Source organism: Streptopelia decaocto, assembly GCF_964273445.1.
Source record: "Streptopelia decaocto genome assembly, chromosome: 1".
Lineage (NCBI taxonomy): Eukaryota > Metazoa > Chordata > Aves > Columbiformes > Columbidae > Streptopelia > Streptopelia decaocto.
Genome location: NC_138663.1, coordinates 210,122,324 through 210,142,310, shown reverse-complemented (window position 1 = coordinate 210,142,310; position 19,987 = coordinate 210,122,324). Strand labels below are relative to the sequence as shown.

General features: G+C 41.6%; 1 protein-coding gene across 2 annotated transcripts in view; it reads left to right on the top strand.

The window, feature by feature from the left end:
- Positions 1-290: 290 nt before the first annotated feature.
- FCHSD2 (FCH and double SH3 domains 2) overlaps positions 291-19,987 on the top strand; it is a 164,926-nt gene continuing 145,229 nt past the window's right edge. For both annotated transcript variants that reach the window (XM_082056779.1, XM_082056778.1), the window contains exons 1-2: positions 291-549; positions 2,865-2,962. In XM_082056779.1, the coding sequence (XP_081912905.1) occupies positions 529-549; positions 2,865-2,962 (119 nt within the window). In that variant the 5' untranslated portion in view covers positions 291-528. The remainder of the gene's footprint in view (positions 550-2,864; positions 2,963-19,987) is intronic.

Here is a 19,987-nt window from a genome sequence, read left to right as displayed (position 1 = left end):
GACACCCGCGGGGCGGGGGCGCGGAGAGGCCCCGCCCCCTCCGCTCTGCCCGCGCCTCGCCCCGCCCCTCTATGGCGGCCGCTCTGGGCGGCTGGAGCGCGAGGCCGCGGGCGGGGCGGGCGGTTGGCGCGCGCGTCCCCTCAGCGGGGCGCTCCCGAGCCGCGCTCCGCTCTCCGCTCTCACATCTCCTCCTTTTGCTTTTGCTTTTTATTTTTTTCAATTTTCGAACTCGCTCCCCCCCCCGCTCTCTCCCCGCCTTCCCTCCGCCGCCTCCTTTCCCCTCCCCGCTTCCCCAGGGCCGGGACTCGGGACGCCGCTCGGTGCCCGCCCGCCGCTGCCCGTGAGGAAGAGGCGGCCTCACCCCCCCCCCCCCCTCCCCTCCTCCACCCCCCGCTCCTCCCGCCGACCGCGACTCGCCCCGAGCCGGGAGGGAGCCGCTCGCTGCCCGCTCCTCCTCCTCCTCCTGCAGCGGGGGCCGCGTCCTGCTGCCGGGGGGAGGGAATTGATGTGGAGACCCAGCGCAGCACCATGCAGCCCCCGCCGAGGAAGGTGAGGGAGGCGAGGGGGCTTGTGTGGAGATGGGGGGGGGGCGGCTGAGTGGGGCTGGCGGAGGGGGGGGGTGACTGGTGTGGGGTGTGGGGAGGGATGAGGGGGCTTGGGGAGGCGGGGGGGGGTGGTCTGGGAGAGGGTGAGTTGGAGGGAAGGGGGTGAGGGGGGAATTGAGGGTGAGGGGCGGCCCAGCGAGGTGGGGAAGGGGGGGGATGTCTTGGGGGGGGGTGTTGGAAATTGGACATGGTGGGGGCTGTGGAAGCAGGAGGTGCGGGGGGGGCGGTGGGTGTTGGGCCCCCATGCCCAGTGGAGGTTGTTGAGATGAAGGATAGGGTGGTCAGGGACTGCAGAGGAGGGCTTGGACAGTCGGTACCATTGCGGGGTGCTACCAGCTGGATTATGGGGGGGGTTTGGCTACTATAGTTGATACCAACAGCCGTGGGTGGGTTGGTTGTGTTGGAGGAGAAGGTCGCGTCTGGGGTTGATGTGGGGTATCCCGGTGTGGATCAGCAGCCAAAAATGTGCAACATCTGTGTGATGGGAGCAAGCTGCCTATGCGGCGGGGAGGGTTTTTGTGTCCATGGGAATATGGGGTGCTTTGCATTGGGGTGGAAGGAGGAACGTAGATTTGGGAAAAAAAGGCTGTTTCAAGCGTGGCTTGTCTGTGTAGACAGGTTGTTACCTGGCAGGCTTGAGCTGTGGTGAGGTCTTGAGCTATATCTAAGTATTGATACATGGAGAGATGTATTGATTAGTTGTTTTGAGGGTTGTGTGTGGGGAGAAAGGAGGAACCAGGGATGGTGAAGCAGGGCTCAGGATGGATAAGCTGTGCCTTTATGGGCCCCGTGGAAAGGGGTTTTGTGGTTTTGCGATTTTTGCACCGCCGCCCGATGGGGCTGGTTGGGGCAGTAATCGTTGACAATCTGATCATTGTAGCTCACCATAGATGTTGGAGATTTCATGTGCCATGTTGAGGTTTCTCGGTCAGGAGAAGAGATAGCAGTGGGTTTGTGGGGTGGAGAGCTGTATAATAGTGACTGGGGGAGACTGGGAGGGGAGGAAGGTTGGAGAGGGAGTATAAACAGAAATCTCTTGTCATCCCCTGGACTCCCCAGTAGCTCTGGCAGGCAGCTGCACCCAACATCTCTCCTTGGCTCGTTCCTGCCCCTCGACCTCTTGTTTTGTGGCTGGGCTCTGCTTTTGTTAATTCTTATTTCTATTTTAGTTTGCACTTGGCGGCTTATTTATATTACGTGCATGTCGTTCTCTTCCTATATTATTTCATGTGAGATTATTTCCATTACATAGGTCATGTGTGTGGGTTTATTTATTTTGAGTAGGGTTTTTTCGTATACAGATAAAAATGCTGAAAGTTGGTGTTGAAAATAGACACTTTTTCTTCTTGAGCTGAGGGGCATACATGTGATTTTTTTGTATAGTGAAAAAACTCATCTTTATATAATGTGATTAAGGGGTGCTTGTTGCTGGAGGTTTGTTTTCAGAGTTAAAATCGAGGAGGCTTTTGCTCTCTGGTGAGATTTAGGTTTTATTCTGCCTGGCTAGTGAAGAAGAGGGAGATCTGTGTTTTCTTTCTCTCTGAATTTTTCATCTCTCTTCCCTCATTACAGTGACTGTTTGGCATTTCTGTCCTCATGAATGCATAATGTCTTCAGATATGCCCGTGATCGTTTTTTAGGCCGACACACAGATTCCCTGTGATCACTAGAGGGCTTAAATGCCAAGACCTGTTGGTTTATAAAAACAAGAACAAAACAACCCCAAGGTTACCTTCTAAAATCGAATCATTCCTGATACCTATGCCAGTGGTGATACCTGCCGCTTATCAAGGAGGTTCCCAAAGTGTTGACATTTTAGCTTCGTGATCACAAGGTTCAAAGGAAAATACACCAATACTAAAAAATGTAAGGCAAACATTCTAAAGCCTTTTATAGAGGGCTCTTTTGACCTGATGCATAATCAAAAAGCAACTTGATGTTTAAGCTATCCTTAGACAAAACTCTTCTATTGCACACAAACTACCCTCCGAGCTTTCGGAAGAAAATTTCACTTTCGTTAATGGTTGGGTGTAAGTGTGAGATTCTTGCCATGTGCTGGGGTGCCAGCACTTACTGAAAACAGCTTTTCTGAATGTTGCGTTAGGGTTAAACCGCACTCCTAACTCTGTGTTTGAATTTGCTACTGAAACGTGCCATTTCACAATAGGTGAAGGACATGAATTGTATGTTTTTTTCTTGTTGAAGTTTGACTTAAACTCTACAGAAAATATATGTGGTCTGTGGTTTCTTTTTTTGTAGGTGAAAGTTACACAAGAGCTAAAAAACATTCAGGTTGAGCAGATGACAAAACTTCAGGCCAAGCATCAGGCAGAATGTGAGCTACTTGAAGATATCAGGTAAGGTTACAGAAAATGCTACCAAAATTCCTTTAAGATCCAGCTTTTGGAAGAACATTTGAGTTACAAAACTTCAGGAACTGACGATGGAATTTCCTCTTTGGATTTCCTGCTTTTAGGCTGTTAAAGTTTTGACACAGCTGGAAATTATAACTGGAGCTAACACAATGCAAACCATTTTTTCTTCTCTTTAGTGGGGGAAATGTTGAAAAAACAAAGTCACAAACAACATACAAAAAGCGTTGGTCTCTTCAGCAATATTTTTCTGTATAATAGACTAAGACTTTGATTTACCAATTGTAAAAGGCTGCTAAAAATATTAAAATACTTCAAACCACTGATGATTTATGTCTCTCTGGAGGTAGGTTTGACCAGCACTTTTAAATAGACTTTTTACCAGAAACTTTTAAGCAGATATTTGCATTTATAATTTAAAACTCTGCACAGGCAAACCTACCTGACATCAGTTGCAGGGGGGGGTATTATTCCTTTTACCTAATGTGATTGATTCTCTTGAAATTAAAAGTTTGCTTTTAATAAAATAACGGTGGTAGTGGGTACCTGGCATTATATGGAGGATTAATTGTTCCGTTTGGAGAGGATCAGTTTCAAGGATGGTTCATTCTGTGAAATGTTGAGCAGTGAGTTCCGCTCTTTTTGGCAGCGTATAGTCCATCCATTAATTATTTAAATGAGATTTCTCGCTGTATATTTGTCTATAAAATGCAAATGTGTTAACTTGGACAGATGACGTACTGTTTTCTCACGGTGTCCTGCCTTCATAAATCAGAATGTCGAGGTTTGAGCCTTCTCTGTTTTTCTTCTGTGGGTGTTGAAACAGGTTTTTTTGTATGGGAAAGATCACAGCTTTCATTTCCTTAGATTAAAATGAGTGGCTGTGCAGTGTTTAACTAGCAAATGCTGAGTAATAAGTAACAGACTGATCCAAGGAATTTTTCCCCCTAGATAGAAGCTTATTTTTAGAACATCTTGGCCAGGTACTGCTGCTCTCATCCAGGTTTTGTGAGCATTTCCTATTTTTCAGGAGCTTGTAATTACTTCAGTCTGTGTTCTGCTGAGATGTCATAAGCATTATTAGCCTGTGGACACAAAACCAGGAAAACAAGTGGAAAAGCTAGCCTAGAATATTTTTCTTTAACGTAATCAAATTCCTACGGTTAATTTAATTTGTCAATTTTAATGTTATAGCTTAAGAAGCTGGGTTAATATATTTAATTCACTAACGGTCCCTAAATGTACAGAGTTGCTGTTCAGCATTCTTGTTGCGAGCAATCTGTGTTGGCAGAATCGCCGCGTGGATTTACAGATTAAACACTCTTTAAACATGGCATGATGTGATGGGATATGACAGCTCCGTCATGTCGACGATTTGTTCAGATATCAGCTCACAGAATAAGAGAGAATGAGAGGATTTTCACTTAAAAACATTGGCTGAAAAGGGAAAAAAAAAAGAAGATCTTTGTTTTTGGCGCAGAGGCCTTTTAATTGCACGTGATGGAGGAGCTGGGCTTTGAGGACTCAGTGGCAGTGACACTACGCTGGTCGGCGTGTGACACTCGGGTGAGAAGTTGGGTGTCACCCTCGTCATCCCGTTCCTCCTGTATTTATGACCGTATTCAGGATATTCAGCCACCGTGATGCCAGAGTGTTCCAGAAAGCTTTTGCTCGTTGGAACCACACACAGCATCTTTTTGTCTCTGGAAGGAAGAATAATTTTTATAGAAAGCACCCTGCTGTTAGCTGAAAGTATTAAATTTGAACTGAGCGCTGTTTGTTTATCAAGATTTGAGCAAGTTTGCATTGCTTTGTAGCATTGTTGGAGCGTTCAGGCTCAACTTTGTGCTCTTTATGCTGCTTTGAATTCTACAAACTTAACTGCTGCAGTGGCAATAAGAAACTCTGAATACATGATTTGCAAGCTAGTGATTAAGAATGCGTATTTAAAAATGTTAAATTATTACACATAATTAATGTATTTGTTAGCACATAAATGCAAGCATTCGAATCACATACACAATACTTCTGAGCCATAGTGTTTGTATAGGATTTAAAACTCTTTAATTACATTTTTTTTAATATAATTTCAGCTCAGTTTGGTATACAACTAAAAAAAAAAAGTGGTACAAGGAAAAGATCAGACAATTCTCTTAGGAGTTCTAATAGAATACATCCATTGTCTAGTATTTTAGCAGATGATTTTTGGCAGCCTACCAGATCCTAAGCATACTTGCCATTCCAACAGCTTTGATATCTTTATGCAGAACTGAGCGCTGCTTTAAATGTTTGTAGTTTGAAGGCTTAAACAATGTCATTTGGAGAAGACAAAGACTGAACTTCTCTTTCTTCCAAACAAGATTCTTCTTGGTCAGGGCTGAGGCATATAGGAGAAAGCTACATTTTCTCCAGCCTTTCTGCATATACTTCATCTCCTCGAGGCCTGTACATAAACAAAACCACCATGTTTATTTAAATCTAAAATTTTTCTTCTTTTTAAATGATAATACAGTGTTTTGTCTGCAAGGATGTAGATTCAGGTTCTGGAGGCTGGGAAGAAAACTCAACATGTTTTGCTTGGGACTTGACAAAACTATGTGTTGGTAGTTGAGTGAAAAAGTTTCCTGGGAGCTGGCTGACTTTTGACACAACGTAAAATTCTAATATCGATTAAAAAACAAAAATCAAATATCCACTGCAAGCTTGCAAGCTTAGAAACTATGTTCCCTTCCCTTCTCTTCCTCCTTTCTCTCCTCTTCTTCTTCTCTCCTTCCCCCTTCCCCTTCCCCTTCCCCTTCCCCTTCCCCTTCCCCTTCCCCTTCCCCTTCCCCTTCCCCTTCCCCTTCCCCTTCCCCTTCCCCTTCCCCTTCCCCTTCCCCTTCCCCTTCCCCTTCCCCTTCCCCTTCCCCTTCCCCCCCTTCAGAAGCTTAGTAGCTGAAGTATCTTTTCATGACTTTGACAAGACTATAATAAAAAGTGTGTTTTGAAATGTGTTAGCAAATAGGTTTAAAAATACGTGTCTGTGTTTATAATATCTATTTGGCTCTTCGTGTTACATTTCTTCATACTCGGTGACTGGGGAATTTGTGGAACAAGTGATTCAGGATGCTTTTAGGATCCTTGGCTCCGTTTTAGGCATGACATATGTTTATCTTCTATAGATCACATGCTGGCATTACTATAAAAAGATTGCCTTTCTGCAACTGTGATGTAGACAGAGGTTTTTTCCCCCTGAAAAGTCAATTTTGCTTGTTCCTGTGAACCAGAAATCCTTCAAAGTCGCTCTATGGCTACAAGTTCTTCTATACTCCCTCCATACCTGGCTGCTTTTGGGCAGCATGTTAATGTTTTATTTTTTCTCAGCGGCCAGCTGGGTTATGAATGGCTGAATTTATCAGAGGTGTTGGCAATTTTTAGAGATTTTATATTGGTTTTAAAGATTGCCTTATGTGTTTCTTGGTAGTAATTAAGTCCCGTGGAGTGGTCTGAAATTACCCTTAGTTTGCTGCGACATAGGCTTTCCTTTTGCTGTGTACACATGTCTGCAAAATTGTAAAGAACTCTGTATGATGCACATTGAATTTGGTATTTCTTTAATGTATTTATATGCTAGAGACTTTATAAACTCGTTAGGTGATAGTTGCTTTACCTTGAGTGTTATCTCCAGGCCTGCTTTGCAAAGGAACTTTATATGCCTTTACAGTTTTTGCTAATGTATTCTGAATTTTTAATTTTTTTTTTAACCTTCTTTGCTTTCATGTTTTGCCAGAGAGAATGAGCTGGTGGTTTTATGGCTGTTTTAATCTGTTTTAAAGTCTGGGTTGCTGCTGAAGGGCTCCTACCATCTCCCCGTGAGGATTAGGGAACTCACCCACCTCAAATCAAACCTTCCTTGACTTTTCTCCCCAAAAGGGATAATTTCAGGATAAATCCATTCCCTTTATTTAAATTTTTGCTAATTTTCTGCTGTCTGAACGTGTTGATCTTATGCCACTTCATGATTTTTAAGTCTGTTTACAGTGTGTTCAAAATATAATAGATTCAAAGATTGCATGATTTCTGGTTGAAATGGAACAGCAATAGTCCTTTCATTTTTCAGGTCCTGAATTCAGTTTTGCATCAGTTTCAACTAAATTCATAGTGGAAAAGGCATTGCCAGAGTCACAGGCTCATAATCTTTGTGTGCTCCTGATACGGATGCAGAGATCTGTACAGACCCCTCCTTCTATTTCTTTCCCTCGTCTGTCCCTGTGGTTTCTCCCTCTGTACTTTCTCTTATTTAAAATACCTTCTTATTGTTCAGTCTAGCATATAATGCAGTGTAATGTATCTTATAAATTCATTCTACTTTCTTTTTTGTAAAGCTACATTCTCCTCTCACTCTATTTCTGTGTCATTTGCCTTTCTCCTGTCGCTTTTGTGTGGTATTTTCCATCTTCCATCCTCTCATCCAAAGCTCCACCCTCTCAAGATATTTCCCTCCTTCCAGTTTGTCAACTTATTTCTTGATTTTTCCTCCCAGATACTTCACCTCTCCCCTAGTCCTTTCTTCATCCAGTTCTCAGCTTGTGGATTTTAATTAGTTCTTGAGCATCACCTCTATTTCCGAGATGCTTTTGTATTTAATGTCCAGCGGTACCGCTTACACCTGCTGGGTTTGTGAAGCCTTTGTGTTTATTTGCTAAGTGGGGAGATTTTCTGGTGGGTTTTCTGTAGCAGTCTGAGCCCTTTCTGGTCTTGGATGCTGTTGCCTCGTCACTTCGTTCTGCTCCGCTGAGATGTAGCAGGTTCCATGTGGAGTATGTGGGTGAGGGAAGAGGGAACTTATGGGGATTTGTGTTTATGTCCCTAGTATGAGGACAGAGTAATTAAACATCTCTAACTAGGTGTCTAATTCCTGTTATAACAAGCCTGAGTAAACATTACAGATATTTAAAAAAAAAATAAAAAATGAATGAATATGATGAATATGTATCTCTAGATAGCTAGTTGCTGCTTGTTTTAACATGTCATTTTATGTATTGAATTATGTTCCGCTTCATAAACCTGCTTGTAACCTTTTGCTCTGAATATACTTTGTACTCTCCAGTGGAATTCGACTACTCTTGTGTAATCTCGCTGATGATACTGGTGGGTTCGTGATAAGGTTTACAGCAACTTTGGCTGTGAGTCAAGCTACTGAAGTCAAAACTAAACTGCAGTTCCAATTTTAACTGCAGCAAATCTAATATAGCAACTACAACGCAGATCGCTTAACAGAGACTGTTAGGGAAGAGTCTTGTCACAGTATGGATAGCTCTGCAGAAGGATAAGTAAAACTGTAAAAGAATGTGTATTTATATGTGTATATAGCCATATATAGTAGGATGCCAGAAGAGATTCTGAAAAATGATGAGAGAGCTTTATTTTTGTGTCCTGAGGCACAGTGGTAGTGAGGAGTTTACCTTTTTTCCTGTTTTTTTTTCCAATCTCCAGCTGCAGGGAATGCACTTTGTTTGGATATTCCTGAACCCCGTGTTGGGCTCCAGAGCATTTTTGCCTCTGACTAATGGGTATCTGATAAGGCTTTTTAAATTTGATTTAATTCCTGTTCAGAACTTCCTCTCTGCAGTCACTGGGAGGTTTCTATAAGATCATCTTTTTTCCTTTATCCTTTCAGTAACTTGTCCTTCATCACCACCTTTCCTTTCTTCTCCAAGGTTATTCACTCCATTCAGCATGTGTGATGCTCGCCCCTGGTGTTAAGGGATTTATTGAAGTAGGAGCAGAGTGATTTTTTTCCGCGCTTACGGGCTCTGAAATCTGCAACCTGCCAATGTGGAAAACAGTGGAATCATTAGAAAAACTCATGAAAACTGTGTGCACAATATTGTTTTAGTCTGGGTTTGACTCACATTTGAAAAGGCATCTGGTAGATCTAGAGGCTTAATTTTTGTTTCTTTAAAGCTTGCAGTTTTCTTAGGCGTTAACGACATTTTCTTTCCTCATCACAGTATCACAGTATGTTTGGGATTGGAAGGGACCTCAAAAGATCTTCCAGTCCAATCCCCCTGCTGGAGCAGGAACACCCAGGTGAGGTCGCACAGGAACATGTCCAGGCGGGTTTTGAATGTCTCCAGAGAAGGAGACTCCACAACCCCCCTGGGCAGCCTGTTCCAGTGCTCTGTCACCCTCACTGAGAAGAAGTTTTTTCTCAAATTTAAGTGCAACCTCTTGTGTTCCAGCTTGATCCCATTACCCCTTGTCCTATCATTGTTTGCCACCGAGAAGAGCCTGGCTCCATCCTCTTGGCACTCACCCTTTATATATTTATAAACATTAATAAGGTCACCCCTCAGTCTCCTCTTCTCCAAACTAAAGAGCCCCAGCTCCCTCAGCCTTTCTTCATAAGGGAGATGCTCCACTCCCTTAATCATCTTTGTTGCCCTATGCTGGACTCTCTCCAGCAGTTCCCTGTCCTGCTGGAACTGAGGGGCCCAGAACTGGACACAATATTCCAGATGGGGTCTCACCAGGGTGGAGTAGAGGGGAAGGAGAACCTCTCTGACCTACTGACCACCCCCCTTGTAATCCACCCCAGGATGCCATTGGCCTTCCTGGCCACAAGTGCCCAGTGCTGGCTCATGGTCATCCTGTTGTCCACCAGGACCCCCAGGTCCCTTTCCCCTCTTGGGCTGATCTTTCTCACCACAGTATTGTCAATTCATTTGTAATCTTCTTTTTCCCCAAAACTCTGTTAATGAGTTGAGGACACACAGCTGAATTCTTTGCTATAACACTAAATAATGCAAAATTTTGAGAAAAGTTGGTGGCGGTACTTCTGAATAACATTTCATTTAAAGATACCACAGAATTTGTGGTCTGGGCACGTTACCTGTAATTAGGCCTTTAATGAGATGCTCGCATTCTTGACAGAATTAAAATCTGGTGATGTTTTGACTGGAACTGTTTGAGGGAAGCTTGGAATGTATTTAAAAAAAAATGTGGACTACTGGGTGTGGAAGCCCAAGTTTTGAGTGGAAAAAGAAAAAGCTTCAGTATAAACATGGGCACAGTGTGATGATTCAGGCCTGTCTTGGCACAGGGAAATAGAGAAATGAACCACACTCCGTCATTTTTTATTTTAAATCCCCGACAGAAAAAAGTAATGGATCTCCTATTTCAATATGTCTGAGTAGCTTTATAGTTTTTGGTTCACTGATGAAGGTTTATTTTTGATGGTTCTTTGGGGTCTTTTCTTTTTGTAGCGGAAGTAATAGTGTAAAAAAACCCAAACAATCCATTTCTCACATCAGAAAGAAAACATTTCTTCTCCATTTTAGCTTGAAGGTTTGCATTTGAATGAGCTTTTGTTTATTAAGGCGATTCCAACACATGCTCTAAAAGTCTGATTTTTAAGGGCTTGTGTTTCCTTAGAAGCTTTTGGGAGAATTCAGATTTGTTAGGTCAGCTGGTCAAAAACCAAGAAGATTCTGGTTCTGAGTAAAACCCCTGCATTCTTAACCAAAGGCTGCATTTTCAGTTTCGACTCCATGCTCTTTTTAAAGAATGAATCCTTTAACTTGCAGAAAGTTGTGTGATTGGTTTGTTTTCTGAATTTTGTCTGACTATGGCCATTCCTGGAGCTAACTATCATTTTTCACCACAAAGTTGCTTGGCAGAGCTCTAGAAAACCAGCGGTTGCGATGCAGTTCTGTAAAGTCGCCTTTGTTACAGATTTTTATGGTGGCAATCGCAAGGCGTAGCTGACAATTGCCCAAATGAGGTATGTATATTAGAATATACGGTACAGAATAATTTTAAAGGAATGAATAGCTCTTCCTTTGATCCGCTTGATCAAACCCAAGCCTGATTCTGTGGGGAAGACTTTCTTTTTGAGGCTCTAAGTATTTTTAATCCTAACTCTTCCTTTCAAAACCCCAGATGCGAAGGGAATAAAAGATGTTCAGGACACAGCACACATATCCTGATAAGCTGCATTGGAAAGAGGAAGAGCATTCTTATCATTCCAGACGCAATTAGTGTGGCCTGGCTTAATTTCCTCTGCTGTTTTGTTGCATTTGTTTCATCACGTTTGGTGGGAAAAGGTTTATTTTGCAGGTTTGGCATCCTTTGCCAATAGTGCTTTTAGCATCTTGTACAGATGGTATTTTCAGCCTTTTTAGCGCAAGCGGTGCACAGACTTCTGTAAATAAGACCTGCTGTGCCTTGGGATGTTGAGGCTATTGATAGAGGCCACTCCACCCTTTGTATCCAGCTTCCTGGCTAAAGATGTTGTTTTTATTTCCCCTTCCATCTGTGCCAGCCTTGTCTTTCCTCTGGAAGTTCTTGTAGACACTCACAGGTGAACATGGAAATGTGCATCTGCTAATGAATCTGATTTCATGTTAATCTGGTTCACAGTCCATTATTTTATCTTGTCTTGAGGGCACAGATTCAGGTCTCACCTTTCTGAGAAGGGTGTGGTGAAGAGCAGGAGACTATTACACCACCAGGACTGGCTTTGCTGAGGTGTTTTCAAGCTGGCTCAGAATAAATTCAATGTTTGTGATGCTGAAAATACCCCCAGGCACGTTGTAAACACTGATTCTGGGCAATGCCGCCGTTTGTGCCACAGTTAATCAGAAAATAAAACCTTGTCCATGGTCCCTAGTGCCAACAACATTGCAGGTCAGTGCTTCTAAAAAATAATAGGAGCTGATATGACTCAGAAAATCTGATAGTTGCTGCTGTATCTGAAGTGGTTCTAATGTTTTTACTAAAACTTATAATGGGAACCTGTGTGTATTTGGTGTCTAGTTGAACCTGATCTAAATGGATGCTGAAAGATCTTCTTAAGAAATGTATAGAATTTATGTTATAGACCTGTTCAGCCAGTCTCCTGATGGTCCATTGGCTGAATTTCTTTTTCATATTTGAGTTTTTGCATTTGGGTCAAGTCCCACGAGGAGACCTTGCAAACCTCGTGCCTTTGCAATGCCAGTGAGTGGGAATCTTGTCCTGACAAATGAAGAAAATGGTATTATCAGATCATACCTCATGTAAATACTCATCATAGGGGATATGGAGGTAAAAAGATAAATAGGTTGTGTTCTTTTTTTTTTTGCAAATTATTTTATTCAGATAGTGGTTATCTTAACTGCAGAGAACTTCGTACCGTGTTACTTTACTTGCCATCCCAGCTGGTTATTGAGATGAGCTTCTCCTGCTCCTCCTGGACTTTTAACCCGACTGGTATCTATTGCACATGGTGATGTGAGTTTTCTGATGAATATGCACCTGATTTTTTTCTGTTTTAATAGTCAGTGAACTTATTCAGCCTTCTTAGTCGCTTACTGCAATATGAAAGCACCCAAAAAAAGGTGTTCTGCATTCGTGTTTTTAAAAATGAACTGTAAAAAAGGGGAAAAACTTAAACCAAAGTTATTCCAGTCAAGTATTTGCAGTAAATGAAAATGACTCAAAGTAGCATTTAGTGGTTTTTTTTATAGTAAGTTTTAAAAACATTAATAACATTTTTCCAAAATGCATAGTAAGAACACATTAAGCATTTTATTGGGTAAATGCTTGTAGGTGTTCAGTTGTGTTTATTTCTGAAATAGACACAGTATTTCCCATTAACACTTGCGGAAAATGAGTGAAAGCAACTAAAAAAAAACCTTGTTTTTTTCCTATGTGCTATTGCATGTAGAATCTATTCTTACCTTTTAAAAGTTGTTCTTAATGTTCGGAGATGTTCCGTATTTTAAGTATCCCTTTCTTTGTGCCGGTGAGAACGCGCTCAGGTCCCATCTCCGGCAGCTCCCAGGAGGTTGTTCACGCGCAGCTCCGTCCTCCTGCGCTTTCTCCAGCAAACGTCCCTTTAATGAGAAAGACAAAATGCGTCGGTGTCTGATTTTACGAGGAGAGCTCAGCCACGCGGAAGCCTCGCGAAGATTTATGGTGGTAAAGCCACTAAGTATAGTTATTTCTAGCTCGTGTGCCAGATGCGAGCCAGCGTTAGTGAAGAAAATGTTGGCGCTTGTGGCCGTGTTTAAATACACACAATACTGAGTATAAATAAGTTTTTTTTTTTTTTTTTTTGCCTTTGCTGTGTTCCCTATGCATATTTGGAGGGAAGAAAAAGAGAGGAGGCAAAAAACCAAACAAACTGCATTTTTTCTTGTGGGTATGATACTCTTAAGATGCTCTCAGATTAAAAGTGCTTTTAAAGGTGCTTGAATATAAGAATAAATGAATTGGTATATTTTGTGAGACATTCTTGGCAGTATTTGGAAAGGCTGGACATTTGAGAAAATACTTTAAATTATACTTTAAACTCTGCCAGGGGAAATTGAGGCTGGAGATCAGAAAGCATTTCTGTGCAGAGAGAGTGGTCAGGCATTGGAATGGCTGCCCAGGGAGGTGCTGGACTCACCAGCCCTGGAGGTTTTTAAGCTGAGATTGGCCATGGCACTTAGTGCCATGATCTAGTCAATGGACTGGAGTTGGACCAAGGGTTGGACTTGATGATCTCTGAGGTCTTTTCCAACCCAGTCGATTCGGTGATTCTGTGATTTTTCTAAGTGTCTAAAAGTGGAAGTACTTTGGTTTTAATTCAGAGTTTGATTATGGCAGAGATGAAGGCCTGAATTATTTAAAAAATGAAATAAAATTGACCCAAATGTCTTTCAGACTTTCCGCAGCATAGTAAAATAGTTGTATGTCGTCCTAATAGTGAATTTCGATCTGGAAACACTACCGTGTGTTAGCCTGTTGAATTTCTGTTAATGTTTGCTCTAAAAATGAACGCCCATCCAAAAACCAGGCAGAGACAGAGGAGAGAGACTGGAGTGACTTAGGAATTAAAAAATAGATTCAGAAAGCAAAAATAGGTGGCATTGTGGTGTCTTGAGTTCTAGCAGCTGCTTTTCCTACTGTTGGTATCTACCCAACCTGGTTTTAACCCGTCTTATCTCTAAATGTACTTTTGTGTTGCCACGAGTGAAAAAGGGTGTAGATGGCAGCTGCTTTACATGTTATTTTAATGTGCTGGCTGTGATGAAGTTTTCTTTCCTGTTAACTGATTTTGTGTGATTGTTTCAAATTCTCTCCATGTGATCTAAGCTGACTAAATAAGAGGACAAGTAAATATAGCTGCCTAGTAACACCTGATTAGAAATAGGTCCTGCTTTTGAATTTCCTCTTTATCTTCTAATTTTTCCCAATGCTGTTAGTCCACATAGTTGTGTGAGAGACGTGTTCATAGGTTAAGCGTTTGCATTTTCTAGACAAGATCTGCTACAGTGTTGATGTTTGTACAGTTGGGAGAAACCGAGCCATTTCTGGGAATGGTAGTATTGCTTTTAGGATTTAGTTCCATCTGAATTACAAGGAGAAAACACTAATTAAGACAGGACCATCATGAGGTTCAGAGAAGACCAGCCGGTCCAGATCCATCTGTATAGCCTTCCCACCCTCCAGCAGATCAACACTCCCACCCAACTTGGTGTCATCTGCTTGACTTTGCCCTAAATTGACAAAATACAAGTCAACTGTGGTCCACAAGTTCATAGAATCATAGAACAGCCCAGGTTGGGACCTCAAAAGACCATCTTGTCCAACCTGTTGTGACAAAGGGGGCCCAGGTGACATTCCCCAGCACCCTGTCCCATCACATCTTGAAAACCTCCAGCAATGATGACTTGACCGTGGCCCTTGGGAGGTTGTTCCAGTGATTCCTTGTTCTCCATGTAACAAATTTCTATCTTGTATCAATAAGAAACTTCTCTCAGTGCAACTTCTACTGTTGCTCCTTGTCTTCTCCATGTGGCTCTTTCAAGCAGAGAAGTCCAAACCTCCACTGTTTCTTTTCCTCACCCCCATTCAATAGTGCTCGAGATGACAGTGTTGGATGGGACCATGTCTGGAGCAGTAGCAGTGTTGAAATATAATATAGAGCAAGGTAACATGATGTATGAGTGTGGGTTTTAAAAGCTGAATGCTTTGCATTTCAGTACCTCGTTGTAACTATAATTCTGTTTACTGAACTACTCTTAGGCTGGTTAAAACCCTTTTGATACTAGACCATTTTTTTTCCTCTTTCTCCATATAAAAGCAGACAATAAACCTACTGGAGTTGATCTCTTTGAGACTTTGATAATCCAGACAGGGAAGAAAATGCCTGTAGTAATTTTTTTAGCTGTTATTATTTTTTGGTCTGTTTGTTTTATTTTTTCCAAGCAGGATAACAGAACCCTGTGGGAATTTGTGAGCAAAGTGATTCAGGGCACATGATTTGGTTTTTTTCTCTAGATCTTTGAGCAATCTCATGTTTTCTTTGCAGTTAAAAGAATGCTCAGATCTCTGTATAGGAAACATATTAATATTTCTGAGGTATTGAAGTATTTTGTATAACTAGTATCTTTGGATCTGTTAGCGGGAGTTGTGGCTATTCCTTGTATTCCACATTTTCCATAGAAAAGAGATGAAATAAAAGTAATTTGTGCAGTTTCTTGGAGCAATTTCAGTAAGACTAGTTCGCCTCTTGGCTATTTTCTGTGCGTTTCGAATATGAGTGAACAGCTCCAATGTGTAACGATCTGGAAGGTGTATTTGTATTAATCTACGTGAAAGCAGATTTTGTGTAGTTACTATGAGCTAATCAGTTGTGTAGAAAACAAAGAAGGCCTTATACTCTAGTTTTTCTGAGCATTTGAAGCTTAGACTTTTCTGCCGAGGAGGTGAAAATAATCGTTGTTATTACATGAGTCTTTCCTTTGTAAATGTGCAGTATTTTGATGCCAGTATCCAAAGAGTGGCTAAAGTTGGTGTTTCAGTCTGCCTGTTGCTGGGGGAGACGTGGCTTTACTATGTCTGACACCAGGGGAATTAAATCTTTGATGTTTTTATTGCTTCTCTAGCAGCTACTGGGTATTTGGTACTCAAGAAATAGTATAACAATCTACAAAAAGAGTTTGAGCATCATCTAGTGTGTTGCTGAAGCCCGATGAAAATGTTCTTTAATTCTCTCTTTTGCACGTGCTTGCTGTTAGTGCTCCCTTTTATTAAGAGGGGGCTGTCTTCACTTTCATCTTTACAAATGTAAAGCAGGAGTGAGGGTATGTTTCTTTTACTTGAAATCAAGGATGGTGATGTTGTTATTCCTCATTTCCTGGGGAGATTTGGACTCGCGAGCGGTCGTGTTCTGTGTCCCGCAGCCAAGGTTTGCTGTGACCGCAGAGCTCTGCTGTGCCGGAGGAACGCGACTGTCCACAGCGAGCTTTGTTCTGGAGTTTGGGGTAGGCTTTTAAACACCCCCTGGCCTAGATTGTGGAGCGTGTTGGGCTTTGATCTTTCCCAAAAAGTTCTTTTTGCCTAGCAGGGGTGCTTTGATGTTCTCTGCTTGTTGGGGATGCCAAATCCTTCACGTGGAGGTGGGCCATGACACTGCCGTCCCGTTCATAACCTAGAGCAGAACCTTTCAGCCAAAGAAATGCTGTGAATCCAGATGCAACCAAAGACTTTTCTACTTCCAAGCGAGCAGATGGATCTCCCTGCTGTGCAAGTTTTATCTGTTGGAAATTTTGAAATTCTTTTTCTCAATTTGAAAGGTTAGTTTGATATTACAAAAGGACTGGGCCCTGTTTTGTTGATGTAGATGTTTGAAATACATTTTGAGTTCTCTACACCTCACTGTGCTGGCAAACGGCCATTGCAGAGGCGACCTGGAACAGCGACTGTGTCTCGTTCTACTGTAGCTTTTCATTCAGGAAAATAGTCTTATCTATCTGATACTCCTGCTCCCCAAAAATCCTGTTTTCATGAATTTAGTTACATTGAAAACTAAGTCGTAATTCCTCCTTAAGCACCTGAGCTGTATTTGCCCTCGGGGAAGATTATCCTCTGTTGGGCTTCCCGTTCCGAGGTGTTTGTAGCAGCCGGTGGTACTACAGGTAGTAATCAAGATCAAGGAAAGCCAGTGGCAAGAACAGGCTTCTCGTATTCTTTCAAATATCTTTTCTAAGAGGCTGGTTGGCAGTAGACTTGAGTTATGTTTCTGCTTTTTGGAAAAAGGATGGGGTGGGACCCTGGCTGCTCTTTCCCTGTGTAGCGAACGATCAAAGCACAAAAGACTGGTTGTACGGGAGATGAGCCGAACTGGAAAAGAAACAGTTCAAAGAGAAGCAGAGCCCTGCCAGGCCTGCTGGTGAGTGGCATTAGTAAGAAAATACCGGAGTTTGTTTTTGTTCCCCCCACTGCTCCGGCAGATGCTCTATCTACAGAAATCCAGCTGCCTCCACTCCTTTTCTCGTTATTCCAGCAATAACAGCGAATTCAGAAAGCACTGTTCTGTTTCGATACCTCCCCTGGTGCTTCCTTGAAGTCCCACGTGGCCCAGGGATGAGCTGAATCACGGGGAACCAAGCGGCCTTTCCAGAGCTTGTTTAGAACAGGTGGTGGGGATAGCTGTTTTCCCATAGTATGTGCACCACAACCTGTAGTAGCAATATAGCATTGGATAATTCCAGCAGGGACATGAGAAAGTGGTGGGAGAAGTGTGTATTTTGCAATTCTCAGTGGCATCCAAGGTACGAGCAGTTTTAAATATCCTTTGAAGGAAAACTCTGAGCAATGTTGTTTGCAGAAAACTATACGGTGAGCAGGAACATGCTTTCTTGTTACGCCATCTGCATAGGAAGCCGTGCAACAAATAGCAGCTGTTTCTTCAACAACAGCAGCTTTTTTGTGAAGGTACGAATGGGTTAGCGCATAGAACGATACAATTGGGGTGTAAATAACGTGTATTTTAGCGGCGAACGTGCTGAGGTCTGTGCGTTGTGTGAGGAGTGGGATAAATTGCACTCAGTTGCAGCTTGTGTTCCTTTAAAATATAAAGGATGCTCTGAGATAAACCTGCAGATGCATTTTAGAAACTGGGCCGCATATTTTCAGTGGACTCTTAAGTTTTATTAAGAAAATCAGTACATGTACTGTATTCTTACAAAGCAGGGCAATTGTACTTGGAGGAAAAAAAACCATTATGGTAATTATTATTACCTGTCAAATGCATTAAAATACAGAATTTGACTTAATGAAACTTTATGAAGGGCATAATTTAAAAATGAAATGCCTGTATTAAAAATACAGCTAAAGAAAGGAGAAAAGTCTTTATAATAAACCTGGGTGGCACTGGCAAGATTCCTAAAATGTGACAGATGAGTAAGGTGAAAACTCTGCAGGTTGTTGTTGTTGCCTACTACAAACCATTTTGCAAATCCAGGATGAAATAAGCTGCTTGGATGATGAAATGTGTCTTGGTTTCTTCAGAGAACTGTTCAGCAAATGAGGATCGAAGAAACTCCTCATATTCCTGTTCTCTAAAACCTCCTGGTAGACTGAATGATAATATACTGGTGTTTTGCTAAATATCTTGAATATGATGAATCAGGGTTGGGTAACCTAGAGAAAAATACATTTGGATTTGGTTCAGTTGTGTCTCTCCCTAATGTTTGCTTAGATTCCTGTTTTAAAGCAAAACTGGTGGGTGATCATTTAAATACACTTAAGCCTTAAAACCAATCTGTTGTAAACACTAATACTATAACGCTACGAAAATGATGCGCTTTTCTTTTGAAAAGGGTGAATGAAATGTTCGTGCTCACCAGCAGCTTTCTGGTTGTTCTTTTTGTTTTTTTTTTATTCTACTAAAGGGAAAACTCTATTGTTTTAACATTTAACATTGTTTTGTGTCTGGATGATCACACGCTAATACTTTTCTGAGACAAATTGCTTGAAAACGTTGCCTACATTTGAGGTTACGAGAATTCTCTCTATATAGTGACAATTGATTGTTTTGGCTCTGTTGCTAGTGGCAACTCATCCTAATCCCAAACTGTACAGTAATGTGATTTATGGTGAGTACATTGCACGCCGTTTAATGTTGTCTGGAAATATTTTCTGTGTGCATTGCTAGAGGGTCATTGTTCAAGCACGAGGTAAAGATATTTCATGGTTTAAGAAAGAGTCGTTTATCATAGGTTGTGTGGATTGGAATGTTTTAAATGATGAATAAAATCTTAGTTCAAAAGCATATTTAAAGCTGAAACTTGGGAGAAAATTGCTTTGTCATTTTGATAGGTTTATGAAGGAGAAGCTTCTGGTTAATTGGAGGCTTGTGCTGATAAAGATCACAAATATCTCCTGTTTAAACTCCAGTTTGCTTGTGGGTTTACTGTCACTCTAAGTATTTTGCCTTTATGTTACTATTTTTATTTACATCTGGTGACTTTTCCTGAGTGTGTTCCACATGCTGCGTTAAAAATCTTATATTCTAAGTGTTACCAAGGTGTGTGTTATGCATGCTATAAAGAACACCTGAACTTGCACAAAACTCCAGCGTCCTGGTGAAAATGGTGACTTCATCAAAAGTGTAGGTTTTAGGTATATCAGTTAAACTAGAGTGTTTCAAAAAGACCCAGTTTGAAATCTCTGTAGCTTTGCAATTGGGTCCATCGTTTTGAAACACCCTGTATTGTGAAAAAGCGAGATATTCTCCAGAATAAAAATGGGCTTTTGAGGGAGGGTTATTTTTTAAACAGCAGGAAATCACTCACGTGTGAGACCTTTGAAAGTCAAGAAATTCAGAGTTAGACTGTGTGGATTTTCTATTTCAAAGCAAGGTCTTATTTATCTGCTCTCTCTCTGTGGCCATGGAAGACAAATTAGGTTTTTACTCCTTTGAATTGAGTGCAGTTAAAAGAACAATAGTGCCCAGATTTTCAAAAATATCATGATTTTTAAGAAATAATAGTAGTAGAGCCAAGAGCCTTGAATTTTGTGGTGGCGTTAAAAGCTTAGGGTCACTTGGGAGGTTTCTACTATCTTCTGTAGATAATAGAAGTTATTTGGTTTTCCTCTATTTACCAGAAACCTGTTTTGTAGTAAAAAGGTTGAGAGAAGTTCAGTCTTTTACGTGTGTTGACCCTCGTTTCTTTTCTAGAAGGTTACGCCTTCTCTGGTTTAAGTTAT